The sequence below is a fragment of the Catharus ustulatus genome, unplaced genomic scaffold, assembly GCF_009819885.2.
Source record: "Catharus ustulatus isolate bCatUst1 unplaced genomic scaffold, bCatUst1.pri.v2 scaffold_133_arrow_ctg1, whole genome shotgun sequence".
In the NCBI taxonomy this organism is placed as follows: Eukaryota; Metazoa; Chordata; class Aves; order Passeriformes; family Turdidae; genus Catharus; species Catharus ustulatus.
In genome coordinates, this window is record NW_024879479.1 from 21,995 (window position 1) to 34,080 (window position 12,086).

At 51.1% G+C, this 12,086-nt stretch overlaps 1 protein-coding gene across 1 annotated transcript; it reads right to left on the reverse strand.

Moving 5' to 3' along the window:
- Positions 1–527: 527 nt before the first annotated feature.
- LOC117011404 (chemokine-like factor) lies at positions 528–2,465 on the reverse strand. Its single transcript, XM_033086764.1, has 4 exons — positions 2,450–2,465; positions 1,650–1,843; positions 1,426–1,584; positions 528–701 (listed from the first exon to the last, which is right to left on the reverse strand). The coding sequence occupies exons 1-4, from the start codon at positions 2,463–2,465 to the stop codon at positions 528–530; spliced, it is 543 nt and encodes a 180-aa protein (XP_032942655.1).
- Positions 2,466–12,086: the final 9,621 nt, after the last annotated feature.

Genomic DNA, 12,086 nt, shown 5'->3' on the forward strand with positions numbered 1-12,086 from the left:
GAGGGACTTTCTTCCCCTCCTTATTGTTTATTAAGGTTAATTATGTTAGTTGCCATTTGAATTAAAAATATCAGTTACTCAAACTATTCAATTGGTTTGATCTTAAGAACACAAAAGTCTTATAATCATAGTATGAACAAAACCTCTTTTCAACTGACACAATTCCTCAGTTTGTGTCAGAAAAAACAATGTACATGCCACGAGGCAGGTACCAGTGTGTCTGTTAAAGTTTCAACTCTTTTTAGCAGGACTCTTGGCATTTTTTCTCAAGTACTGTAACTAAACTGGACAGTCCTAAAAGAGCTAGGGTTTCTCCCACCTAGGATTTCAAGCTATGCTAGCAAATGTAGGTTACTTCAAAACTCCAGAAATTTTCAATGTTCTAGTACTTCTCTGCAGTAATTCCCAAGTCCTGCAACATCTTTAAATTACCAGTGATGTGAGGATTATTTTCTTTCAGTGAGATACACTGAATGTACTTTGTTTGCTACTGCTGCGAGTGTTCTTCCAAGACCGTTTGCATGGCCCTACCACAACGTGAGTACCAAGAGGTTGAAATCACTGCACTGTAAGAACTGAAATTCATTAACAATGTTCCTACTTACTCCTCCAGCCAATGTCCCTTTGTTGGTCTTGATTATTATTGCAAACAAGGACACAACGAGGAGGAACAACGCTGCAATCACCGAGTCCAAAACATTCTGAAACAGCCAGTGGAAGCAAAATATTTATTCTGAAATACAGGCCTAAAGGAGAACGTGGAGAGTTCCCAACACAGAAGGAATGGTTAAAAACGGCTGCATTGCCATGAAAACAGTTACAGCAATATCCATGTGAGAGGACACTGACACCCAGTGGTCTGATGGTAAGAAGAGCGTTTCTAGTAAAACTTCCTCATTTTACCTTTCTTCTCTTGTTTTGTGTCAAATTTTTGCAACTTGGCTACAAGTCATAGACTGAAGCAGCAAATACACGTACAAAAGTGAGGTAAGAGGGGAACTTGTTAGTATTTGATTGAAAGGGTGTGACTAATTTGTGATGTGAAGGTGTTACACCAGCAAGGCAAACAGTGCCCGTACTGGGAGGGGCTGTTATCGGATCCAGCACAGCCATCCAGGAACTGATGGAACAGAACGCTCCGTTAGGAAAAACTGCCTCAACCTCCACAGAACACTGGGGCTTGACTCCCACGTACAGAAACAATCACTAAGGCAGCTGACAATGTCCTCTGGGACAGGTGATCCTTCCTGTTTACCAGCGGCCACAACAGCCAGGGAACAGCAGGACCACAACCAGGGGACATTGGTACTCGTGGTCAGAGGACATTGGTACCCATAGCCAGGGAACATCAATACTCATGGCCAGGGGACATCGGTACTCACAGCCATCAGTACCCACCGGTACTCGCAGCTCACGGGTACTCACAGCCAGCGGCCAGGAGAGGCCCCGAATCCGCGCGTCGAGCCTCAGCAGGTAGAGCAGCAGGAACAGGATGGTGATCCCCGCCTCCATGCCGGCCAGTGCCGCGTAGGCCTCGTGTGACCCCGCGGCCACGAAGCAGAAGAGGGCGGCCAGCGCCACCAGCTGCGGGACAGGAGGGGCCGGGGGTCAGCGCCGGCTCGGGCCTTGCCCATGGGCCCCAGGGCTGCCCCCGGCCGTATCGTGCGGGAGATCTTCAGCGAGCCCCACGGCGAGCGGAGGAAGGCCCGGTCCACCTCCAGCCACGCCATGGCGGCCGGGCGGCCCCGGCGGTGCGCGGCGGGGCCGGGACCCTGGGACGGCCCCGGGAGCCGGAGAGATGCTGGGGCCAATGACACAGGTGATGGCGGGGCCACTGCTGGCGCTGAACCAGCCCCGCCTCAGAGCTCCGGGGGGAGAAAGTGATGGTGCGGCGGCGGCAGGGCCGGCGCGGGCGGGAGCGGGGTCCGGCGCGGCTCCGGGCGGCAGCGGGGCTGGGCCGTGCGGCGGTGGGCGTGGCCCGGGCTCGGGTCCGGCGGGGCGCGGGCAGTGCCGGCCCCGGCCCCGGCCACTCAGCGGGCCCGCCCCGCTCTGCACCGCTGGCAGCCCTAAGTGCGGGGCGGAACCGCAAGGATGGGACGGGATGGGATGGGCCGGGCAGCCAGCCCTGGGCCCGACTTCAGCTCCATGCGGGTCCTCGGGATGCACTGGAGCGGCTCTGGGGGAACAGGAGCGGCGGCAGATCCAGGAGCAGGGTCAGACCCTGGAATGGGGTCAGACCCTGGAGGGGGATCCGACCCGGGAGGGGTATCACACCGAGGAGCGGGATCAGACCCTGGAGCGGGATCTGACCCTGGAATGGGATCAGATCCTGTAATGGGGTCAGACCCTAGAATGGGATCAGATCCTGGAGCGGGATCAGACCCTGGAATGGGGTCAGACCTGGGAGTAGCTCCAGAGAGCAGGAGCAGGGTCAGGCTGGAGCTCTGACCGGGCATCACCGCCATGCCCGTCCCTGCCTTCCTGCCATGCTTGGCTGGGGGAAGGGTCTTGTAAACTCAGCTTGGCCTTGGACCGGTTTTTTACCGCGGTTTGAGGTATAAGGTACTTGTTTGGAAGTTGCTCTGTAATCTTCACCCTTATTCCGCTGGGCTGAGAGTGCTGCTCCAGCTGGTCTTTCCCAAATTCATTTTTCCCCGGTGCAAACCCACTGAGGAGCTGCAGATGTAGGAAAAATCTGGTGAAAGTGTGAGCATTCGTTGGACTCTGGGCAGTGTTGGGGACAGTGGAGAACTTCAGCTAAATCTTGTGTCACTCAGTGCCACAATGTGTCTGTTACTTAACCCAATAATTACCTAAAACCTTGAAGGTTGATAATTTCAAACATAGTCATATCAAGCCATAGGGAACCTAAAAAGGTCCTGGAGGGTCTCACATTAAAAGGCTCAGTATAACTAACTTAAGAAGACTGCTTTGATTTTAACTGCTTGTTTCCATTCTAGATAAGCATTTGATTAAAAAAAAATGCTAGAAGGAGAATTGTAAGCATTTGCATTTTGTTCAGAAAACAAAGTGAAAGGTGCAACCTCTTTCATTATAATTCCATTTTAATTTGAGTGTGTGTGTACTGGCAACCACAGGCCACAGCTGTGTCACTGTGTAGTGGTAGGTCTGTCACTGGGTCATACTCTGTGCAAGGCTCCGCTGAAAAATTGTAATAAAATTGTGACAGATATATGGAAAAATTGTGAGGGCTTCTGTCCAGACAGGTGGCAGTTTGGGTTCAGTGTTGCATGTGCAGCCTTGCCATTGCTTTATATAACCCTCCTGGGTTAGAAGGTTTTTTAAGACAGTTGAAAAAGAATTCTTTTAGTTTATTTAGTTGTTAAGCGATCTATATAATGGATGCTGAAACGATTACTTCAGCTGGCACTTGTTTTAGGTTGGGAGTCAGGTCTGTGAGGTGCGTTGTGGCAGAGTGAGGAGCAGCAGGTGACCCTCTGGAAGCCCTGGGCTCCTGGGAAGGGGAAGGAAGCTGGAAGCAGGGCAGGCGCTGGCTGTGGGGGTAGCAGGGAGAAGAAGAGTGGTGGTCTGGGAGAATGACAACATCCCCAGTGCCTTCCCATTGAATAATCTCTTCCCAGTGTAGGGAGCTGGCATGTTGGAATGGGCAGGGTGCATTTCTGTCACACTGTTCACTGCTCTGCCCACTGTCAGTCTCAAAGTGACTCTGGTTTTCACCAGATCTGTATCAAGGGCAGCACTGCAAGTGGAAAAACAAGATGCCTGGATTATTTTGCACAAACTACCAGCATTGAGGTCCTGGGTGCTCATTTCTTTGTCCTTAGTTTCATCCCTGAGCAGCTGCTTGTTGGAGATCCAGCATGTTCTGGGGTGTGTGAGAAGGGAGCAGCAGGGGTTGAGCCAGGGGCTTGCTGGTGCACCCACCCCAACTTTTCATTGTCAGATTGCAGCAGAGAAATGTAGATCACATGTGGTATGTACTGGATGCCAAGATACCAGTAAAACCTGTGAATCAGAGTTTGTACCTGTATAAAACAACAGCAACCCACGGAGCATGGGCATGTTTGTAATGGGGATGTGGCGGGGGCTTTGGTAGATTCTATGAAGGGACAGGCCATGAAATACTATACCGGGCCTGGCTGTCTAACATAATTGTGGGAACCGACTATGAAGACATGGACATGGGATACGAAGACATGGATTGAGGCTACGTGACCAGAGACACAACCACTGACGAATGTAGCTGTAACTGTAGCTGCGATTAAGGAAACCAGCTGGGAGGTAGTGTCCCTGGACCACTGATAAAAAGACAGATCAAAAGAAGGAAGTATGGGCAGCTTGGACGCCAGCGTCCAGGGGTCCGGGAAGTGGCTTTGACTATAGGCCAGGGTCCCACGCCAGCTTGCCAAGCTTATGTTATCATGTATTCGCGTGATCAGTATACACAAACCAATTGCTGCTAGAATATGGACGCGTGGACAATAGCCACAAGCCAATCATATGTAAGCACAAAGCGCGTGAACACTTGTTTTGCACTATAAATGTAACCTTGAGATGCCCAATAAACTGAGCATTGACTATACCTCTAAGAGGTTTCGTCTTTGACTCCGAAACGCCCTCCCGCTACATTCATTCAGTTTATGTCACAGGGCACACTATCTGTAGGACCAAAGCTCCTAAAACGCACTGTATTTAAAATAAACAAATGACAGAACAGAAATTGTTCTAAGTTGTGATAAAAATGTACTGTTAGCCTTTGAACAGATGTGGACTAAATTGTTTTAACAATCAGTTATCAATAAATGTGATTCTGAGGATCCTGAGCTTACTGACCTGCGTGTGGGAAGCTCAAAGCCCTCTGCCCCTGAGGAGCAGAAGACTGCTCCAATGACCCTCACACAAAGCTCTGATGTCCCTGAAGAAAAGAAATCATTGGAGATTCGGGCAATCTGAGGAGAAGTAATTTTTGAAATCTTAGGTTGAAGTCAGGTGTTCCCACACAGATGCAAGTGTGTTCATACAAGGAATTTTCATGACTTTCTTGTGTGTATCTGTGACCTGTGAGTATCTGCTAAGGGCACTGGGATGGCTGGTTTTGTTCAGGTGCAGTTTGCAGCTATCTTGGTAGAAAATGAAGGTGGATAGTACAGTGCTGGTTTTAAGCACGTCAGGCAGTACATGAATTCCCTACATTGCAAAAAATATTGTTTACTACAGTGGGGATTTGAACACAGGTTAAGATCTCTTCTGAAACCTTTCCTACTCTCTTTCAAAATTGCTGGGAACTTCTGTGGGAAGGCAGTAGTTCGTGCTGTGACGAGATAAGCCTCTCAGGGTTTTGCCCAGAAAAGTTAAGGAATCTTAGTCTGTGTAGTAGCAGAGAATGTTGTCTTTGAAGAGGCAGGTACTCTACGCCTGCCCTTCTTGGAGCAGGGTTTACATGCTTTTGCATTTTGTACCGAGCCCTCGGGAGTTCTTGGCTGTGCTGTAATGTCTGCTAAGGAAATCTCACTTAGAGGCAGTGAAGAGTTCAGATGTTCAGATCTCAGCGCTGTATATCTGTTCCATTTAAGTGAATCCAGGCTATGAAGGACTTCCTTGTGGTGCACAGCCCAACCTCATTCCATTTTCCTCAAGGCAAGCACTTAGTGATTGCTTCCCTGTTTTCCTGGCTATGGCCCTGGAGGAGGTCCAGGCCCAGATGATGCCACTGAAGGAGATGTGCCCTCAGCCCAGGGAGGCTCATCATGGGCTTCCCCAGCCCCTCGAGGCCTCGCCACTGGACACAGTAGCCCCTGCCTGGCTCCTGCCTGCCTGTAACGTGGGCATGCGTGGCTGCTCCTGGACATGGAGCTCAACCAGTGCTGGTGCCGTGTGGGCTTTGGTGGTGGTAGCACTCAGACACAGCTGTGACAACTGAATTTCTTTATTTGAACATAAAACAGGGGCTACCTAACTTCAGTATGGGCCAGGGAGCTGGGCCAGGGGGCTCGGGGGTAGGGGTTCTCGTTTTGGAGGTGCTGGGATGTGCTGAAGACAGGGGTGCAGCCACGCAACAGGGGCAGGTGGGGGCAAACATGAAGAACAGCAATGAGCCGTGTTCTCACTGGCTGAGTTGTTGGGTTGGTCTTCTGAATCTTCGCAGGAGCCCCTGTGGAGAGAGGAGTGGTTGAGGCTCCAGTGGCACACAGGGACCCTCCTGCACAGCAGGGCCCAGAGTGGGCAAGGCTCCCCAGCACGGCTGGAGTGGCTGGCACACCTCGGCCTGGCTGGACAGCTGCCCCTCAAGGGCCTGGCGAGCAGGGGATGTTCCTGGTCAGGGTCCCTGTGCAGGAGCAGGCCCCAGAGCATGTCTGCCTTTCAAGGGTGATCTGGTCCCTGCTCCTTCTCCTCCCCACCTTGCTTTGGCTGTGCCCGCTGCTCCTGGGGCTGCTCTTGGCCACTCAGCCTCAGTGGGAGCCAGCACTGGCTGCAGCCCCAGCGGGCTCCCCAGGACATGGCCCAGCAATTAAGAGGCCTGTTAAAGCACTCGGCAGCAGCAAAACCCTCAGCAGAGTTATTTGAACAACCCTGACCATCCCCAACTGCACAGCAGGCTCGCTGGGATTGTCTCCTATCAGCAGCCTTTCAAAGAAGCTGCTTGAGGCCGAGATCAGCAAAGCACTCACTGTTTCCTCTTCCAGCAATACCAGATTCCGGCAGAGCACATCATCAGGAACAATGCCCTGCCAGCCACAATGGCCATTATCTTAATCAAACAAGGTGTTCCCCAGCAGAAAACACTTCTCATGCTGTTCCAGCTGTTTTCATCACGTGTTGACGTGCTGACTGCATCTGTGGGGGCAATGGGGAGTGTGAGCCCGTGCTGTGCTCCACTGCTGAGCTGGCAGCACAGTGGATATGGCCAGGATGTTCTCCGCTTCTGCTAGAGCTGGGGGCTGCAGGGACCTTGCCACCCCTTGGCACAGGGCTGCTCCGTACACAAACCCCTGAGACTGCATGGGATAATTCCTCTGTGCTGTGCCAGTGTTCTCTAGGCAATATTTGTCAAAGACATGGACAAGTAGAAGGAGAATACCCAGGTTTCTGGAGCTGCTCCAGGGCCCACCCTTCTCCAAATGGCTGCCTCTGCTGATCTACCCCTGACCAGGAAATTGCAGGGGATGTCAGGGTGTGCATGGCCCATGGGGCACTTTGGGCTTCCTGTCAGCTGATACCAAATGCCTTCCTGTAGAGGCTGGGGAGAAGCTGCAGCCAGGCTGGGCTGGGAAACAGCCCTGGAGAGTGTGACAGCAGCAGTGGGGCAGCGAGGATGCCATGGATCCCTTCCCTGTGTGCTGGGCATGGCGTGTTTAGATGTGCAGAGAAAGCCCCCAGCTGCTGAGTCTCAGGAGAAGGTTAAGGGAAATGCACCCAACATGACTTGTCTCCAGATCCGTCAGGAGTTGTTCTAGGTGTCTGGATGCCTCCAGGAACTTAGTATTTCCTATAGGCTTGTCCTTCCTACTCAGGGGACCTTAAGAGAAAGTATTTCTGCTTCAGATGAACGGATCCCACAGAAGCAGTGTGCAGCCTGTGGGGTCAGCAGGGACGCACTACTCGTCCCTGCGATGGGAGTTGGGCTTGTGTGCAGCATCCAGCACAGCACCTGAGAAAGTTATCCTTGCAGACACACCTGTAACTCAACAGCCACAGAAGCTTCTGTCCTCTGCACAGGCAACATAGAGCTGCAAGAGCTTTGAGGGGATTGCACAGGGCGAGGGCACACACGGGCACAGCTCTGTCCTGGCACTGCAGCGATGCCCCCTGGCTGAGCATTGGGCTCTGAGCTGGCAGCTCCCCCAGGGGGAAAGGCCTTGACTTACCCTCATCATCTTCCTCATCATCAGGCTTAAAACTGGCTATGGGTTGGGATTCTAGGTCATCTTCATCAACAGTTTCTCCTACAAAGAAATGCAGGACAGAAGAGCTCCCAGCACTGCAGGAGAGCCTCAGGCTGCCTGGGGCCTGCAAAGGAGCCACGCAAGGCACAGCCCCGGGACACAGCCCTGGGGCCTTCCCTTCCTCTCTGCCCTTCTCCGTGGCTGCACAGAGCACACGGAAGGAGACAGTGGCATTGCACATGGGAAGAGGATTGATATCTAAATGCTCCTTCCTCCCAATGGCAGCGATCCTGTGGGATCACTCCTGGGCACAAGAGTAAAACTTTCAAGGCCAAGATTTCCAGAATCCATCAAACTTCACGGATCTTATGGGAAACGACACTTGAATATTGCTCTGGACAATGTTTACACTTGGACAGTGATTATTGTGTCAGGAAAGGGTTGCTGATAACTTACCTTCATCAAGCTTCAAGACCTTTGAAGCGTGATCTACCAGGTTTACCAAATGATGCAAGTCACGACCCAAGTCTAGAAGGCGCAGAGATGGGAACCACATCTCCATGGTGTGCAGGGATCCCCTTCTCCAGGGAACTGAGCACTTCAAGGGGTCAGGTAATGCTGTGTGCCTGCAGTGCCAAGCAGCAGAGATGGCAGCTCAAGGCTCAGCAGGGCTCAGGCCCAGAGGCACAGCAGTTACCTCCAGTGACAGTGCCTGGCATTGGCTCCCTTTCTGCAGCAGAGGTTGCCAGTGAGCCACTGCTTCTCCCAGGAAATGGTTCCTTAGGCACAAGCTTTCGTTTTTCCACTGGAGAAAGGAAAGGGAAAGCTGGATCAGATGGATTTTTTCCCCACTGGGGAGGTGGCATCTTCAGGAGGCAATGCTTGTCATAGACACTGATGAGGATCAGAAGTAATGCCAGGTTATTGGGGCTGGCCAGGGCCTCCCTCCTCCCAACAGCTGCCCCTCCTGATGTGCTGGGAGACCAGGAAATTGTAGGGAATCTAAGGTTGTGCAAGGCATGTTGTGGAGATTGGGCTCCCAGTCAGCTGATGCCAAATGCCTTCCTGCAGAGGTTGGGGAGAAGCTGCAGCCGGGCCAGGCTGGGAAAGAGCCCTGCAGGGTGTGACAGCAGCAGCAGGGCAGCGAGGCTGCCATGGATCCCTTCCCTGTGTGCCAGGCATGGCATGTCCAGATGTGCAGAGACAGCTGAGTGTCAGGAGAAGGCTGAGGGAAATGCACCCACCGAGGCTTCTCTCCAGATCTGTCAGGGTGTGTTCCAGGTGTTTGGCTGCCTTCAGGGACTTACTGACTCCTGTTGGTTTGTTCCTCCCTCTTGGTGGACCTGAAGAGAAAGTATTTCCATTTCAGATGAATGGATCCCATAATAGCGGTGCTCAGCCTATGGGGTCAGCAGGGACACACTACTCACCCCTGCGATGGGAGCTGTGCTTGCGTGAAAGAACCAGCATAGGAGTGAAACACTAATCTTAGAAAAATTAAGATTTTAGTTAAACTTAAATAATTGATTGATAGTCTGTCATCTCATGTTTGTTCAGGTGTGCTTACAATGGGAAAAGACGAAACTGGTAAGCAGGCCTGAAGAAGCACGAACAATCGCAACCAGAAACCCATTCTTTGAAAAATTGGAATATCCCCAGAAATCATTTGTATTGTCATTAATAGAAAAGGGTCGAAAGTTCAGGGCGAGGAAGACTCGCCTTACTTCCTCCTTTTAGGACCCCTCCCCACAAAAACCACCCCAGACTTAATTCAAGAAGCCAACCACGCATGCTTAATAGCCATTCAAGCTAATTACCATAGGAAGCAGGGGATGGGAGGGGCTGGTATTATGAATATGTATTTATTTAAACCTTTTGTTAATAAATAGACTCTGTGACCACCTGTAATTTCGCAGTGTGTATTAGGGGGCTACCCCACGCTGCCCAGCGCTGAATAAACATACCCTTTCTAACTTTAAATGGTTAGAGAGTCTTTTGTCCGTCACAGTTGAGTATCGGTATTAGACCAATACTCATATTTTGGTAAATCATTTGGCGACTCTGGTGGGACTCTTCTCTCTGACCGAGGGGCCAGCGGGGTTCGGGACCCCTCTAGGGCGCCCGCCTGGGATCTTCCTAGGAGGAGGGCTCCTTTTCCTCACTGGCACCCCGGGGAGCAGAACTAGAACTGCCGGAGACACGGACAAAAAGGTATGTTTAAAAATTAAAGATAGGTACCTTTAAGAGAACCAAATTCATAAGATACTGCAAGACATCGTGCGCACAGTGGAAAGGCCTAAAGTGGATTTGTTTGTAAGTTTCCGCGGAGCTTGAGCTGGCCTGTGTTCCAGGTGAGGCTGGAACTTGTGCCCCATAGTGGGGGTGCATTGGCAGGCCAGTGGCAGCTGTCAGAGGTAGAGCTCATGCAGCAGTGGGTCGGTGGAAGTTTTATTTGTAGTTTAAAGCAGCGCGGTGGTGATTTCCAGCTTGAGGCACCGGCTGCGGGCATTGGGGTGTGATGACTGCATTTTTGGTTTGCAGAATACAGCGATTGCAGTTTGTGCATGCCGAATGTGTGTGTGTGTTTGAGTGTGCAACTTGTTTTTGTGAGCTTTGTGTGCTTGAACTGTGAGTTAGTGGCATGCTGTGTATGTTTTATTTTGTGTGTTTTTGAGAGTGTGTTGGCAAAAGTTTTGTATGTGTAAGTTGTGAAAGAATTTTGAAATTTACACCTGAGTAGTAGATACCTAAAAAGTGGAGGAATTTGGAGCACTTGCATTATGTGAATTGCATGAGCTAAGCTGTGTGCATGTAATTTGACTCTGTGTGTGTAAGTGTCCCGGTTTAAAGGGACAGTATTGCCAGGAAAAGGGAATTCAGGAACTCGCAGGCACAAAAAAGGTATAGGTTGGGAATAACAGTTCTTTACTGAAATATTTACAAGACAAACAAAAACAGCATCAGCTATACGAAAGAAAAAAAAGAAAACCAGTGACAGAACAGAATGGAATTCAGTCCCAGTCCCTTTGTCAGTCACCGATGGCTCTCCGATGGAGCAGGGCGGGCGGCGTCTCAGTCGCGGCTGCTGCAGGGGCAGGGGAGGGGGCCAGGTGACCTCACCCGCCCCAGGTGGAAGAAAAGGGTGAGAGGAAGGAAACTTTGCTCACCGTGGGCGTCCCAGTTTCCAGTTGTTCAGAGCTAGCAGAAAGCTTTAGCAGTCCAAATCCAAGAAGCCTGATCCTAACAGGAGAAACGGAACCTCTCTCCTCCAGTTCGGCCGGCGAGCTGTGTAGTTCTCCTACCCCCCGTGTCCTCTTACTTGCAGAACACAAAAGCAGGACTCTACTTTTTCCTAATGGGCCATTATTGCTTCAGCAGTCTTTTATTTCCAGCTCTTAACGGCTAATAGGAGAGCCATCCCGGCTAGCTTAACATAATAATGGGAAAAATTTCTAAACCTCGCCAACCCACAACATTATCCACCCCAAATTTTTTCCATGCTAACATACTACATTAAATTAGAACCTTTAAATTACATACATACATGCAGTTACAGACGCAGTATTATAGGTAGTTCACCTCAGAACAAGGTCTCCTTGGGGTATGCATCGGGTTTTTCTATCTTTTTGCATCACCTACCAGGTACAACCTGGTCCTTGAGCAAAAACCACCCCACGGACAGGATTGTCTTTGCTGGAGGCAGAGTTCACTCAAACAGTTTTCTCTAGCATACTTCTCATGTGTACCACTGGAACTTTATCCCCATCTGGTGTTTCCAAGAGCTCAGATTGGGCAGGGCCTGCTCGGTTAGTGGAACCTCGGGTATTCACTAACCATGTGGCCTTTGGTAGATTACTTTCCCAGTTCTTGAAAGTCCTCCCACCCAGTGCCTTCAAGGTGGTTTTAAGCAGGCCATTGCACCGTTCGACTTTCCCAGCTGCAGGTGCATGGTAGGGGATGTGGTACACCCACTCAATGCCGTGTTCCCTAGCCCAGCTGTTTATGAGGCTGTTCTTGAAATGAGTCCCGTTGTCTGACTCAATTTTCTCAGGGGTGCCATGCCTCCAAAGGACCTGTTTCTCAAGGCCCAGGATGGTGTTCCGAGCAGTGGCATGAGGCACAGGGTAGGTCTCCAACCATCCGGTGGTGGCTTCTACCATGGTCAGCACGTAGCGCTTGCCTTGGCGGGTCTGAGGCAGTGTGATGTAGTCAATCTGCCAG